Raw genomic sequence first — 15504 nt, 5'->3', positions numbered from 1 at the left:
ATACATGTGTATGCATGGTGTGTATTTTCTACTTACGAGACTGCTGGTACTCAGTGTGATAGCTGGACTTAATGGTGAGAGTCTTGTTGTCACTGATCTCTCTTGTCAGCATCAGAACTGAGGCTATTACCTGAAGACAAAAAGGAGGATTTTTCAGTGGCTAAAGACAATCTTTTTTGGCTGAATTAGTTTTCATTGCCACTCTATGCAATGCTGTTTCAGGCTAATATGAACAATAATAACAAGAATTAGGATCCTACTCTGACCTGGAAGTTGTTGTTGCAGGAGAGAGCAATGAGGAGGTGCAGAAGGAGACGTTTGCTGTGTTCATAGACCTCTGGTCTGTAGTGGTCCAGACCTGGCAATTAAAATACACATTGAGTAAGACGATGGCATGATTAAAATCACAATACTATAACAAACAGGTACAGATACATACAAAGAACGAGAGAAACACAGCAGCACAGTGTTTTTTTTTATTGGCTTGTATTGATGCTGACCAGAGAAAAAGAATGCAAACAGACCAGACACTCCCACTCAAATCAAAATAGTTGGATGCGCCATTTTTATGTGTGTATGAAACATTACAACATGGATTCTTAGACAACGTCATGCACACAGTGACACAGATTGTAAGACAATGAACAACCTGAAGGATGCTGAATATGCAGAGCACATAATAACATATTTGTGCACAGCTGACAGGGTTGGTATGTGTCTAGATGTTAGATAATACAGTCTTGGTGAGAAAAGCAGGCCCTGGGGAATGTGTCAGCGTCTCCTGTAACTCAAGAGAACAGTCTGACCTGACATGCACGTCTGTGAGGGATGGAGATAAAACCTCAGGCTGTCACGCTACCAGCAAATCATACGTCACAGAAAATACCTGCACACCTGATGAGTTATTTTTGTGTTGATGTGTTTGTGTGTCAACACCCTTTTGGGCAGGATGGTTATGATGGTTTTTGATCTTATCTTATTTAATCTTTTTCAGCTAGCCGCTAAACTTGTTCAAGATTAAGGTAGACCATGTCTGCGGTGGTTCAAATAATTTCATTCCCTAACCACTTTTTCCCTAACCTCCAGAGAAAACGTCACAAGGTCAAGGAAAGATGTGAAGGAGAATTCATAAGGATTCAAAAAGACGATTGCGGTGTTTAGAGAATCCGACTGCACTTCTCCTCGGCTCTTTGAGGATGTGACAGCGAATGTTATTGACATTGGTCTGCTGTGATTAAACTACAATGTTCACCATGATGGACTACAAAAAATGCATTTTCACTGGATTGGTTTTTATGCAGAAAAGAGTTTTTATTGTAATTGATTTGTGTTTTCTTTTAAAAACCCTCGTGTTCTGGTTAATGTGCTGATTATGATCTTATAGACTACAGAGTATTGTCACTCTGGTTACAGAGGTATAATCATATGAAATATTTTCCCTAGAAGCTCTATTAGAGAGAACAGTCAATAGTAAATATTAAATAATAAAACACATAAAAATAATAACAAAATGAGCCAATAACAAATGTGTTTTTTTAAATATATAGCCTAAAATCTGGGCAAAGATCTGATCAGAAGCCTGCGTATATAAAAGCTTAAGAAGCAGCACACAGCTCAGTAAACAGCTCCATGTTGACGTGATCGTGTTGTGAAGTTGTTTTGGCTCATACAGACTGTGGATGTGTAATGTATTGAAACAGCTGATTCCCCAAATAGCGGCCGAATTTGCTCGTCACTTTAAAATTTGTCGCCGCAAAGAATTGTAGGACGGATTATCTCCCCTCCTTTGGTAAAGGATGCTCCAGTGTATCTTATGCTAAAGGAGATTATAAAGGATGCATTGTTGCATCTTTCCTTAATATTAAGAGAATTCAAACAGCTCTGAGCACAGCAGCCACTCAGGTACTTCCAGGTTATCTCACTCAGTTAGGAACCTTCCTAAGCAAAAAGAGGTATCCGACTGCAGCCCATATTTAATTATGAGTATGTATATGTTGTGTGAACCTACCCAAGAAGAGGGCGTGTAGCAGCAGAGGCAGGTGTAACGCCCAGTCTTCTCTCACGCTGTGGTCCACCACCATTTCAGTCATGAAGATCACGGCAATGTTACACCTGAGAAACACACACATACAAATCTAGTGAGTGTGCAAAATATCAAACATGGTTGCCCTTCTTCAGGCTGTGGGGTGGTGTGCTGAATGTGACCATCCAAGCCATGAGACATCAGTTAGTCCACATGTACAGTAGTGTCCTGGAGAAATTATCCTGAATTTTTAGATCTGACAACATGTTGGTTCTGTTTTTAAGAATAAAGGGTCAATAAGAATCATATCCTTCAATCAAATTAGGGCTGCTTCCAATTGATTCTCAGTCTGACGACGATTTAGCCTGTGGGGGAGATGTCAAATATTTCGGGGGTTCTTGTGTGGCCAGTTGATATCGCCAAGATTTCCTCCTCTTTGCACCAGTCGCTGTTTACAGTCCAGTTTGCAACTTAGGTTGTAGGTTTTTAAGGTCCAGAAGACATTTAGGTTATTCTCCAAAAACATATATTTGCATATAACTCCAGATCATTTTTAAATAAAGTTCCTAAAGAAATACATCACTGTTAGATGATAGCTGATGGGTTTCCGACATTGCATTTTGGTCAGTGTGTTCCATCTCTTTTACTCTCACACACAGATAGCTGATCTGCAGACAACAAAAGCCCTCTAAAATGTGACTAGTCAACACTACCTGGACTACAAAGCCAGAAGAGTGATTATGCATTCATATGCCTATATACTGTATGTCACTAGAGATTACTGCTGCTAATGATAATTATTTCTATAGTTTGATAATCTTCTTTTTTTGGTCCATAACATCTTAAAAAACCCACAATTTCCTAGAGTGAAAGTCAGCATCTTCAAGTTGCTTTTTCTCCAACAAGCTCAACACAAATCAATGTAAGAGAAAAATGTTTTGATTTATTTTTAGTAGCTTTGCTCCTTAAACTTTGGTCAGGATCTGTCTAAGCAAGTGAAGGAATGTACTTGAAACAACTGAGTGAAATAAGTGACTTCCAGGATGTGTTTTTTAAGCAGATGTAGATATATTCTAGAAATGCGCCTTGTGTATACGTTGCAGCTGGAACTTCGAGGCTTCTCTTAGTGCTGAAAGATAATTAACAAGACAAACTGCAGATACAGAAACTGTATTTTCGTGCATAAATACACTAATTCATGTAATATAAACAGTCTGCTGCCATTTAATGATTTGTAAATACATGCATCATAAATAACTTGAATCTCATTTTCATCTCATCTTTAGTGATAACGTCGTGAGAGAGATAGCGAAGATAAATCAATAAATCCCTTCAAATGTTCACTGTCTAAATAGCAGAGACAGAGCGAGCTGGCTGAGTTTCAGTCTGTGCTGACGTTTATCTGGCCATCTGTGAGTGTGTAACTAGTTTGTGTGAGAGATATCTTGCTTTGCTGACTGTGCTAATGCGTTGCTGAATGTAACATCACTGTTCCTCTGCCGTGTGTATGACTTCTCAGGTCGTAGATTGCTTGTACAGTGTGTGTCCGCGAGTGTACCTGTGCAGTGGTCCTCTTGGTGTGATGGTTTCTGGGAGGTAGTCAACCAGAGGAGCCCAGCAGCCTCCATTAACAGGCATGGGTAACGGCTGAGGGTGGTTGGTCTCCAGAACACCCAGTAGCCAACCAGCATATGGCGGAAGAGGATCAGCTGCAGAAACAGACCAATCCCAAGATTACGCCAATAAAAAAAAAGCTTGAAACATATCCATACATACGAGGCTCTCTTGCTGATCTTTGATGATACCAATTCACAAACCGTAGACCTTAAAGCACAAAAAAAGTTCTCTCATAAGAAAATCAAAGCTGTGACAAACAGCTAATGTGACAAGTCACTTACAAACATGGCAGCTTGTTCAAAATGTGTGGAATTTCAATCATGAGCAAAGTCACAGTCCAGGTATTTCAACAACAAAGTGGTTTCCTCAGCAGGTTTGTGGTTTTTAATGCTGTAATTTACCAATTTACTAATACAATAACACATTTTATCATCTAAGGACAAATCTAAAATTACAAAATATATTGAATTAAAATAAGAGAGAGACAATTGGAAGCAGAATCTATCAAAATACAGAGATTATGATTAGAAATTAGAGTAAGTGCGGCTCAATGAAAGTCTGTTTTGTTTTGCTTAAAGGAAAGGTTTGACATTTTAGGGAACACAGTCGGCTTATTCACCTTCTTGTCAAGAGTTAATGAGAAGATGACATCACTCCCATATCTGTACATCATAACAACCTCAATAATAACGCTGAGAGATTTTCAAGGTTTTATTGCTTATCTTATTGATCATAACTGTCATTGCTGTAGTTTTTTGTTTGTTTGTTTTTAAATTGATATAGCCATGTGCTCTTTATTTTAAGTTATTTCTCTATTTATTGTATGTACCTCGGCATTATTAAAAATGACAGTTCTCCGTCTAACTGTTTTCCAAGGTGTAAAATAAAATAAATGAATGAATGAATTTTTACGATAAATATGAAACAGCTGGCTCACTGTACAAATTAACATGTAATATCTGACTTGATTAGTGAAAAAATGGCAATTTTCCATTTTGTAGGCAGTTGCTAGACATCGGAGACTTACTGGTTACTGGTCCCGAAATAGTTTGACACATAACCAAACCAACATTATGTCATTTGAGGCAAATATTTCCAAAAAGCTGAACTATTTTAAAAGGGAAACATACATACCGGGGCAGATATTTTATTCTACAAATGCTTGAAAACATAGAACAGTCCCTAATTGTCATGATTTAGTGTAAAATAACTATCATGTATAACTTTGGCGTGATGAAAGTGTCCCTTGCTCACACATGAAAGGCCCAGCATTTGAAAAATGGACCCGCCCTTGTACTTGGCTGGTGACAGCACTGCTTAGTCACACAGGACTTCCAGCAGTGGACTCACGCCTGGAAGCCTCCCAGCACAGATTTCTCGCTAAAGATAGACCAAGTACCATCAGTGTGGTTGAGGTTAAATCAGTGTATCTGTGTCAAAGGGACAGTGATGTGCCACTGCTCATGCCTAAATGACATGCCTGATACACAATTAAACCACAAACCACAAATATTTAACACTGTGAATGAGAAACACAAGTTTTAATCCGCAGATTAGCTGTGTTTATTCAGGTATTGATCCCTGCTGCACAGTAGCTTCACCTTAAACCTGTTTACTGTCACTCTGTGTATTCATGCCTGTATGGGGTCGATTAGGGACAATTAGCATGAAAGGTTAAGGAGGCGAACAGTATGTACTGACAAGTGACAGGAAGAATCAGTGTCCTGAAGCTCTTTCAAATAACAGACAGCTGTGAGTCCCCTGTGGGCTGTGTTTGTGAGTACACATTGTACAAGTGAAGCACGTTTGTACGTTAATGCTCATGAGAACCAAAACAACTTACTCTTTTCATCCTCGTAGGAGCCTCCGGAGCTGTTGCTGTAGCGAGACTCCAGTCTGTTGTGAGCCCTGGCCCTGCTGGAAAAAAAACCACGACATTAAAAGTTAAAAAAACAGTTTGTGACTTAATTTGTGACTGAGAAGTCTGAAAGTCTTTTATCAATATCACATATATAATGTATTAATACTGACCGCTCTTCACTCTCTCTGACCAGCTTACTCTCATCTGTGTCTGCCAGGTTATCCTGACCAGCCACCACAGTGTTACTGCTGGACGTCGTGCCTAAACATAAGACATTTCAGATTTAATCCTCAGAAATACAGTCACGTAAAAAAGCGCTAAGTTAAAAGTCAGTGTTGAGATGAAAACGCAGCCTCTTCTCTCACCTGTCTGTGAGGTAGAGGCTTTGTTGCTGGCTGCAAAGCGGTAGAAGGGAGGGTTGTCACAATGCAGGACAACAGGGTTGACTGGGTCAGTCTGCTGCAGCTCAAACAGGAGCTCCTCCATAGTCTGGATGGTGTTGTTGCGACACAGGTAGATCACCACCTTCTTGATCTGAAACAGAAAGGAATACATGCGGTATAAATTGGTTTGCCTCACATAACCCTGCAGTCAAAAAATAAAAACATGAACTGAGTTTAAAGCTTTCAATAACACGACACAACGATGGCTTAAACAAATATGAACACTGAGATATGTGGGTTTACATGGTTTGCATTTTTTTTCTTTCCTTTTTGTTGTTGCTAGTCATTGTTTTCAGTCATTGCTCCTAATTGTGGATTTAGTCACTGTTGTTTCAATTCTTGTTTGTCAATGTTTGTTTTATCGTTAGTCTCCTTCTCATGTATTAGAGTGTCAAATTAAGTGTTTCATTCTACAAAATCCGAACCAGGGTCAGGTCTGCAAATTAGCTATGGCTAAAACATGTATATACATTGTATCATTTGAATTTTATTTAACTGTTACAAAACCTACATACACCATCCCTGCTGAATAAATAAATACATTAAAAAACGTCTTATAATAATAAAGAATTATATAGGACCCAGTATCTTTGTGGCAATCATTTGCATTTCATTATATTTGACATTATTTAACTTATAAATTACTTAGAAAACTGCTAGCTTTAAAGATATAATACTTAACTTTTCTGCATAAAAGCAATCTCAAGACTTACCTTTTTAGTTTAGCTTTTAATTGAACAATATTTTACCTCTCGTTACCTTATTTGTTTTATTCCTATTTTACTCCTTGTTAACTTATTTATTGTTTTAATAATATTTTACCTATTATTAACTTATTTACTCCTATTCTTTACACTAGTATAATATTTTATCCGTTTATATAGTTATTTATTAACTCACTGATTCAAATAATTACTTGTATTTATTTTGCATTAGCTTTATACACTCTTTTTATTGTTATTTTTAATCTTTCCTCATACCTCGAGTGTTTCCTCATCTGAGATAGCATTTCCTCAGTTGATAATGCCTGTTGTTACCTAGTTTTATTAATGTAGATGTAGATTAATGTTTAACCTTATGCAGGGTGGCGGGTTGTATTTTTCTTTTATCTGACGTTACGCCGTCTGTTTGTAAAGCACTTTGTGCTGCAGTGTTTTTTTGTATAAAAAGTGCTATATAAATAAAGTTTGATTGATTGATTGAAAATCTCAAACAACAACTAGACCAATGTTATATATTTTGCTGAGGTGTGCATTCGCACTGTCCCAAATGTTTTAAACAATGTTCAACACTGAGAAATCTTTCATTTGATTTAAGGACACTATCTGTGTAATCTGGTCGCCATCGCCTGTCTGTGGCATCATATCTCTTATAATGTCAGGCTTGTGGTTGTCTTCCAGCAACTATCATACATTGACTTATCCAGTTTTAAGCCACATTTTTACAATACAATTTTTTGATCTTGGTACTTTTTTTTTACTATGTTTTTATGATAGATTATAGTCATTAGTAAAACAACCTGAGCAAATGTTGGCAGCAACTCGATTCCAGCCCCTACCATGTCGATTAGCATTGGAGAAACACTGATTTTTAACAAGAAACTGCTGTATTCAATGTTTTTAATGGTTTTAATCACCTGCTTTGTCTGTTTTGGGGAGGAAGAGACCTCAGATAATTCTGCTTCACATAAAAACCTTTTCAACAAAAAACACTAAAGAAATCCTGAGCTGGATATACTGACCGCAATAACTGCAAAGCTCAATGTTTTGTTATTGTTTTGATTGAGAGACTCTTTTTGTCAGAAAATGCAATATTGTACTGTTAAAAGGGGCTATTCTAATTCAATTCCACTGGTGCTTTCAGTTTTCATTTCTCTTACTTTAGAGCAGCGTATCGGTGTCAGCGTGTACAGACTACACTTACATAAGGCAACAGTGTGGTATCGCTGCTGACTCCACACAGGCTGATAAGGAACTGCAGGGTGATCCGTAAGTTGTTGCTCCACCTCTCGTTGGACACCAGAGCGTTCCAAGCGTTCTCAATCTCTGGACCAGGAACCTCGTCACCGTACTGATTGTGTAAAGAAACAGAAATGCAGTTGAAATGCAGGATGATTTATCAGAAAAGGAAGAGTAATTTCACCAACAAGCACAAACACGGCTTCCTACCTTAGCAGTCATGAACATGAGGTTGTTGAGCACCAGCGAGGTCGCCTGCAGGGAACCCCAGCCATTGCCTCTCAGACTGGGGGACAGCCCTATACCCTGCCCCTGACCACGAGATTCTTCCTCTGGTGTGCAGGGGCTCGAGGCCGGCGGTAGAAGTCCTGTGTCCACGAGCTCAATGTTACTAAGCCAGGGCAGCAGGTAGGACAGCATGATCTGTCTGCCGTTGGGGTGGGTGGTTGGGAAACGCTGGCTCACCTCTGCACGGGCAGAAAAATCAAAGTTAGAAGTGCATCAAGGAAGCTGAGTCTTCTTTAAAATTGTTCACTAACAGGAGAAACACATGGGGAGCATTTTTAACACTATAGAAGGGAAAATACTGAACTCTGGGGACTGTGATGTCACAATAAAACAGCTTTTTGGGGGCACCCCTGCTTCCTTAAAGTGATATCGTTTTGGAACATGAAGTGTGGGGAGACATAACAGTGTGGGGAGGGGAGATTTTGTTTCTGCATTTGGGATGTGCTGTTCTCCACAAAAAAACATAAAAAAGATTCTAGTTTTTGTCCTGTTTCCTGGACTTTGTAATTCGAACACGTTAACCCAGAAAGTGTACCTGAGAAAAGCGGCAGAGTGAGCTCTGGATACATGCTGGCCAACTGGATGGAGAGCTGAGACAGGTTGACGCTGTAGAGGGGCGGCAGGGGGCCATGTGTTCCGTACAAAATATTACCGGGCTTCTGCTCCACCATCCGCTTGGAGTACGCACACAGCTTAGACTCCAGCACCTGCAGACATATTATTATTACCTCTTTTATAGTCAAAATGCAAACTCAAGTTTTGGCTTAATATTTGTGTTATGTTTTCCCACCTCTTCGTGTGCAATTCATACATATTTAACGTCAGGACTGTTTTTCTGTTCTGTGTTCTGTATGTGTGTATGCACCTGCATCAGCTGCATGGAGATCTCATATATCTCCCTGCTGGTGTCTGAAGCCTTGAACAACACCAGATTGAGCAGGGTAACAAGGTCACATGGGTAATTCCTAGCAAAGAAAGGGGGAAAGGTCATTAGTTAGGGCAATGTGGAAAATTAATTGGCAATTTTAATTAGAAGAATACAATGTATGGATGTTGTATGATTTCAGTTGTAACATGCTGCAGCGAGGCTAATAACGCCCATCGAGCTTTGTACATATACTTTACTGGGTGTTTTTGAGAGTCTTCTAACCAAGACAGCAGGAACTGGCCTTTGTTTAACTTTCTTAATTCTAACTACATGAAGATTTAATAATAATAATAATGATGTGACAATTTATTGATCCCCACAGGGACACTTCATTTTTACAAATTTAGCTCAAAGTTTGAGTGCAAATTTAGGAAGCCAGCAAATTATTGATGGATGCAGACGAAAAGTGCAGTTGTGAGTTGTCCAATGAATTTGCTAACTGAAGCTAAGAGCATTAGCATTGAGGACAAAGCCTTTGTCCCATGACATTTCTAAGATGCCATGAGTCGCCGCACAACCAGTTGCTTTCTACAAGTCATGCTTAACCTGACAGACGCTCGCTAAGGAGACATAGTTTATATAATGTATATATTTCATGTCATGTTCAGGGGCCACACAAAATATTACTGAGAGCTGCTATTGGTCCGCGGGCTGCACTTTGAATATGAGTATGTGATAGAGAAAATGTCAGCAGGGCAGATTCTAGTAAATGTAACAAATGTTTGACTCATTACCTGTTGCCACAGACAGTGGCGATGGCCTTGAAGCAGCCGGATGCTAGTTGGTAAGATCCAGTGAAGCAGCGGTCTACGGCCCAGTTGAACAGATTGATTTGGTCTGGGTTCAGTTCTAAGAGCAGGATGACCACCTCACATCCCAAACGGTGCACCTACAGCAAACACGTTATTATGGAGAAGGTTTAATCCACAGTTGGGAAATAACATGAGAGGAACAACAGAATCAAGGAAAACTTAGTAAGAACCTGTTGGGGCAAGCTACAGTGCTGAAACTGTATGATATACAAGGATTCAAATATCTTAATGTAAAAAAAAACAACCCCAAAAAACAGAGAGCTCCTTTACAACTAATTAAAGGTGACAGTTGACCTACCCGTAGGTCGTGGCACGCCAAGATGTTGTCAAGCCATTTGTAGAGATAGCCATCAGTAGAGAGACCCACATTGTCAAACACTGGGCCGCAACACAGAACTGCTGACATGGCCTGGGTGACAAAAGTTGGGTTGAGTTGAGATTATTCTGAGGTTTCTGTAAAAAAATGACAGAGTAACTCCTGCTGCGTAGTATGGTTCAGAAGACACGGCTTACCTTGAGAGCACAGTACTGGTAGCGAGTGATCTGGTGGTTGCGGTCACTGTAACGATCGAGGGGAGTGAACATGACACTGAAGGGTCCAGCCCATTGGCTGAAGAGGATGAAGAGATGGTGTCTCAGAGACTGCTGAGGGAAGAGGAAGCGCCTGTGGTGGACTGCGCAGATGAGAGAGCGAAAGATATGGATATGGAGGGTCAAAATCAGAGACAGACTTAAAGAATTAGTTTGGTATTTTTCAACCTGAACACTATTTTCCCATATTTTATGTCTAAGTGACTGATGAGAATAACAGTTTTTGAAATCGGTCCAGTATTGAGCGAATGATATAAACTCTTGATTCAAAGGTAAATGTAAAGTCATTGTGAAAATATGCTGGCTCTACACGCGCTAAAATTACTGTTTATTATATGGAGTTTGGAGTGTTTGACATTAGCAATTTCAAGGCTGTTTCTGGTTAAACAAAACAGATCTTTCTCTGTAACAAAAAGGCTGACCTCTGTAGGATCCCTTTCTTAAAATTTCAGAGACTTAGAATAATAATCTGAGCCTGTCAGTGGCAAAAACAAGCACTTTTGTGGGCGTAAATTGATGGTGCACATATGCCCCAATTGCGTGAATTGCAGCTTGTTCACTACTCTTGTTCAATACTGAAGCAATTTCAATAATTTAATAACTTCAATTATTTTATTATTACAATGATTAATTATTAATAATAAAATTAATGACTAAAATTAACCAATTAATTAATTATTAATTAATTATTTTTATTAGTTTCTTGAACACAAAAGCATAGGAAAAAAGGGTCACGGTTGAAAGATACCAAACTGACCATTTAAATTAACATTAATAATCTATGAGTATTTTAATTGACTGTCATGAAAATTTAGCCTTTGGCTGCAGAACACTGCTAAAACCCCAACTACTACATCTGCTACAACTGAAAGACCAACCATTAACCGATCTAACAAAAATGTAATGATTTACCCGGAACACACTGGATGAGATTAGCCACCATCCCACTAAAATGTGCTCTGATGTCTTTCAGCACGTCCAGCTCCTTTTCATTCTCAGCCTCCAGAAGCATCCGGGTTAGATCCACATATTCGAGGAACAAGGCACCCAGTGCCAGGGAGTCACGCTCCAGCGCTCCATTGGTGCTGTAGAGGTGGAGAAGAAAATTTTACACGTGTTTAGAAATTAGAGAAGGAAGCAAGTGAGTGAAGGATGCATATGTACAGTATATCAGCAGAGAAAAAGCAGGCGTGATTACACCTGAGCTGCATGAACACAAAAGGAAAAACCAAAACAAAAACAACAAGAGGGCTACCTGTCACTGATAACTCCTGCATTAGCGAGCAGTTCGAAGATCCTCAGCAGCTGCAGCCTGAGCAGATCCCTCCTCTCTCTGCGTTTCTTGTTCTGGAAGCACAGACAGGATTTCAATTTACTGCTAAATGTATGTTAATATATGTATGTTGTTTTGTTTATCATGAGATAATTGGTTCTCGAAAGGAAAAGTGACTTAACTTTACATTAGCAGCCAGTTTTCATAAATAATAAATTATTAGCGTACTGAAAACATCTCTAATAGCTATGATCATACACCATACCACAAAGATTTACTTCTACACTCTTGTAAAAAAACATTTAATCCTTGTTTATACTTCAATATCGAGAGTGTATTTTTGCAATTTTCTGTCCAAGATCAATAAAGGTAAAATGGTCCTGCTTCAGTGCTCTCAGTTTGTTTCTCTCTGATGTCTGTGTGCTTGTGTTACCTCAGGTCTACGCTCCAGTGCTTCCTTCATCAGTGGGTGAAGTTCTTCGACTAGCTCCCTATAAACAGAATCAGAGGGAGCAAAAATCAACCGATTGCTTCATGGCTAAATCAGGCTGATCAAATCTGCCTTCCCTGTAGATGATGGACGGACTGATTTAAGGGAACAGAACAGTTTGTAACAGATATCCATCTTGTGCAACACCAAATGTCACATGCCCTAAAACCACTAATCCTCGAACACAGTCATGTTAGACAAATTTGTCTGGGGAGACCTTAATCCCCGTGATAACAATGAGTGCCCTTTTGAAAAACATTTTAGGTTAAAAATAGATGATCTCTTTAAAATGAAACACCTCCCTTTCACAATGGAACCTCTGTGCTTTGAAAAAACACGATACATCTCTGTCCCTCGAAAAAATTCTCCTCTTCATCAGTGACAGTTTTTCTTTCCTTGTTTGAATGTCAGAGAGGAATGCAGCTCATCTCAGTTATGACGAGAATGTAAGGACAGATGGGATTCAGTAATAGAAGAAGGCAGCGTGAAAAGACTTTCTTATGTAAGAGATGCGGACCAAATCGAGCACACATCATCCATTTTATATTCTGATCTAAATCTATCCGGTGTTATTCACTCCACTCAGACTTCATGCATTTATTATCTACCAAAGTAAAACAACAGGCTTGTGTCACATAACAAAAACAAACAGCAGTTTTATGATTCTCAGTCATCTGAGCATTGAATTTGCTTTTAAATTTAACAAATTATTTGACATTTTAGCCCAAGGGTGATGTGAGCTGTGTTTATATTGTCGGTGTACATTTCTGCATGTTCCCGTTTCTGTACCTGAAGACCAGAGCGTTTGTGCATCCGAACCCCAGCACCAGAGACTCGGTGATCTCCAAACTCTCAGCTCTCATCAGCGGGACGAGCTGTTTCAAAAGCCAGGCGACTGAGGGAGTGCCTATCACCTGAGTAATAAAATGTAATACAAAAACATTGATCAGGAAAAATGAACAACCTAAAACTGATCCAATATTTACAAAAATCTGGGAACAATAAATACTTCACCTTTACACTATCGCTGTCATTATGACACCATTTTTTAACAATTTGCCCATTTTGCAAACCTTTTGACTTTTTCATGTCAAGCAAAATGAATCTGCTATTATTCTGATAATCAAATGATTACAAATACCAATCACTCTGGTTCCAGCATCTCCAGTGTGAGGATGAGTTACTTTTGTCTGTTTCATAACATTTTAAATAGAATATTATGGGATTTTGGACTGCTGGTTGGACAAACAAAGACGCCACGTTGGGTTCTGGGTCCTGTCACAATAACTGCTTTTGGTGGATGACATATGTCCCGAAAATAATTGCGCTAAACTATATTATTATAATTAAAACATAAATAAAATGAAACCACACAACCACAACAGTAAATGAAATGGACGGGTTCTGCTGTACTTAAATGAACATTAAACATTTGGCACAAGGGTATAGGGGTTTATGACTTAAAGTGCAAAGTGACAACATAGCTGTCAGCATAAGTTTTCTTTCTGTTAATTTGACTTAGGCCCTAAATTTTCAGGTGGTGCGTCCAAATCTTATAATGAAAGGGAAAACCCTGATGTTTATTGTGGCATCATGTTGACTAAACTCTTGGTGACACTTCTAATTAAACAAGTACACGTGTCCATAATAAATGGACAAGACCTTGATCATTTTTCTGACCTCAATGAGTCGATAACATTATTATTGTGACAGGTTTGATGTTGTATAGTTTGGGAAAATTGTGACAGATATTTTTAAACAACTTTCCAATATTTTGGAGAAATAATTGGCAGAAAAGTCAGGAACGAAACCTGACTACCTGTGAAATTCCAAAGGTTTTCAGAACCTGGAAATCACAACATATCCAGACTTCCCAGGTTTGTGGCAAACTGTCTTTTATCGGCACAGACGCACACCTTGTTGTCGTAGGTGACGCTGCCGTCAGGCGTGGTGGCTGTGATCTCTGGTGTGGAGGCTCTGAGGTGACCTGGGGACATGATGCTCGGCTTAGCCACCCCTAGACACAAGATCAGGTAGTTACGCCACAGAGAGATGTAGCTGTCACTTGATCCTGCTGTGCTGGTCTTCTTAGCGTTCACTGGACTGCTGCAGGACAGGAAAAAAAGACCGTCAGGTATTTTATTCTCTCATAGGATCATTTGATGTTTGAGATCTCTTCATTGTCAGAGAGTGTTATAATTTGTGTGTTCTTGTACTTGGGTTCAACCAGTGGCAATAGCAGCTGTAGCCGTGTGAAAACGTAGGGCCAGGCGTATCCCAAGGCGATGGGGCAGTGTTTGGGAAGGTGCTCCTGCCGCAAAAAGATATGTAGGCAGAGCACCCACGGGTCCTTCAGGCACTGGGCAAAGATCCAGACGTGGCTGGGGCTCTTCACATCATAGGAACTGCTCACCAGTCGAGCTGTCCACTCCACCAACCACTGGAGGTCGACATGGTGGTTGAGAGGCAACGTGGACTGAGGCAGAAGAAGGGAGGAAGTTAGGAATCATGCACAGCAGCTGAAGCCTCCTACAGACTGTGAGATTTTAGCGATCGTACTCTATATGTTAAGTGCAAGCTACACTCTGCGACATGGATTTAATAAACTTGGGTACAACATCAAGTTTAGTGTACACACACTGTACGATGACGTCTGCTGAATTGCAGACTACGACATCCATCTATGTCAATAGGCCAACTTGGCATGCCAATTTTGCAAAAAATTTTTTTCATTTCATACTGGATTTCTATTGGTTGCTCGGTAGACATAGGTCATAACAGCAGTCACACAGTGAGATGGTCATCCCAAATTTCTGACATTGTCAGAATTTTAAGCCAGGTTGCCTTTGATCGGAGGATTGTGACAACGACCATCCTTGAACCTCTCTCACTGTGCAACATAGGACCACTGTTTTAGAGCCACGACCAAAGATCTCGCTGTGTTTCTGGTCATCTTTCATCTTGGACAGCCTTAAATCGCATAGTGTATACTGGGCTTTAGGAAGTCATTTGGAATATTGTCATATGAATAATTTATCTGAAGCGCTAATGTTATTGATACAATTTCAATACAAATATACTCACAGAGTCAGAGACAGCCACGTGGACAAAGCTGTCCATTACAGCTGGGCTCAGCTGGTCCATGACCTCTATCATGGGTTTGTCATCGTCCTGGAGGGAGAGACATATTTAGAATCAGCTATTTTTATAACAGCGTCAT

General features: G+C 39.6%; 1 protein-coding gene across 7 annotated transcripts in view; it reads right to left on the bottom strand.

Annotated features, from left to right (window-relative positions):
- Nucleotides 1-15504, bottom strand: part of fryb (furry homolog b (Drosophila)) — a 72674-nt gene that overhangs the window by 14759 nt on the left and 42411 nt on the right. For 6 of the 7 annotated variants that reach the window (XM_042499054.1, XM_042499050.1, XM_042499052.1 and 3 more), the window contains exons 21-41: nt 15369-15455; nt 14501-14760; nt 14201-14390; nt 13074-13198; nt 12228-12285; nt 11777-11868; nt 11434-11606; nt 10444-10604; nt 10229-10339; nt 9853-10007; nt 9056-9155; nt 8726-8897; nt 8113-8369; nt 7868-8014; nt 5867-6035; nt 5672-5762; nt 5484-5557; nt 3582-3732; nt 2009-2112; nt 267-358; nt 37-130 (exon numbers count right to left, since the gene is read on the bottom strand). In XM_042499054.1, coding sequence (XP_042354988.1) covers nt 37-130; nt 267-358; nt 2009-2112; nt 3582-3732; nt 5484-5557; nt 5672-5762; nt 5867-6035; nt 7868-8014; nt 8113-8369; nt 8726-8897; nt 9056-9155; nt 9853-10007; nt 10229-10339; nt 10444-10604; nt 11434-11606; nt 11777-11868; nt 12228-12285; nt 13074-13198; nt 14201-14390; nt 14501-14760; nt 15369-15455 — 2863 coding nt within the window. The remainder of the gene's footprint in view (nt 1-36; nt 131-266; nt 359-2008; nt 2113-3581; nt 3733-5483; nt 5558-5671; nt 5763-5866; nt 6036-7867; nt 8015-8112; nt 8370-8725; nt 8898-9055; nt 9156-9852; nt 10008-10228; nt 10340-10443; nt 10605-11433; nt 11607-11776; nt 11869-12227; nt 12286-13073; nt 13199-14200; nt 14391-14500; nt 14761-15368; nt 15456-15504) is intronic. The other variant, XM_042499051.1, reaches the window with a different exon arrangement.

Source organism: Plectropomus leopardus, chromosome 13 (assembly GCF_008729295.1).
Source record: "Plectropomus leopardus isolate mb chromosome 13, YSFRI_Pleo_2.0, whole genome shotgun sequence".
In the NCBI taxonomy this organism is placed as follows: Eukaryota; Metazoa; Chordata; class Actinopteri; order Perciformes; family Serranidae; genus Plectropomus; species Plectropomus leopardus.
The sequence above is the reverse complement of the archived record's forward strand: the minus strand, read 5'-3'. Positions and strand labels throughout refer to the sequence as shown.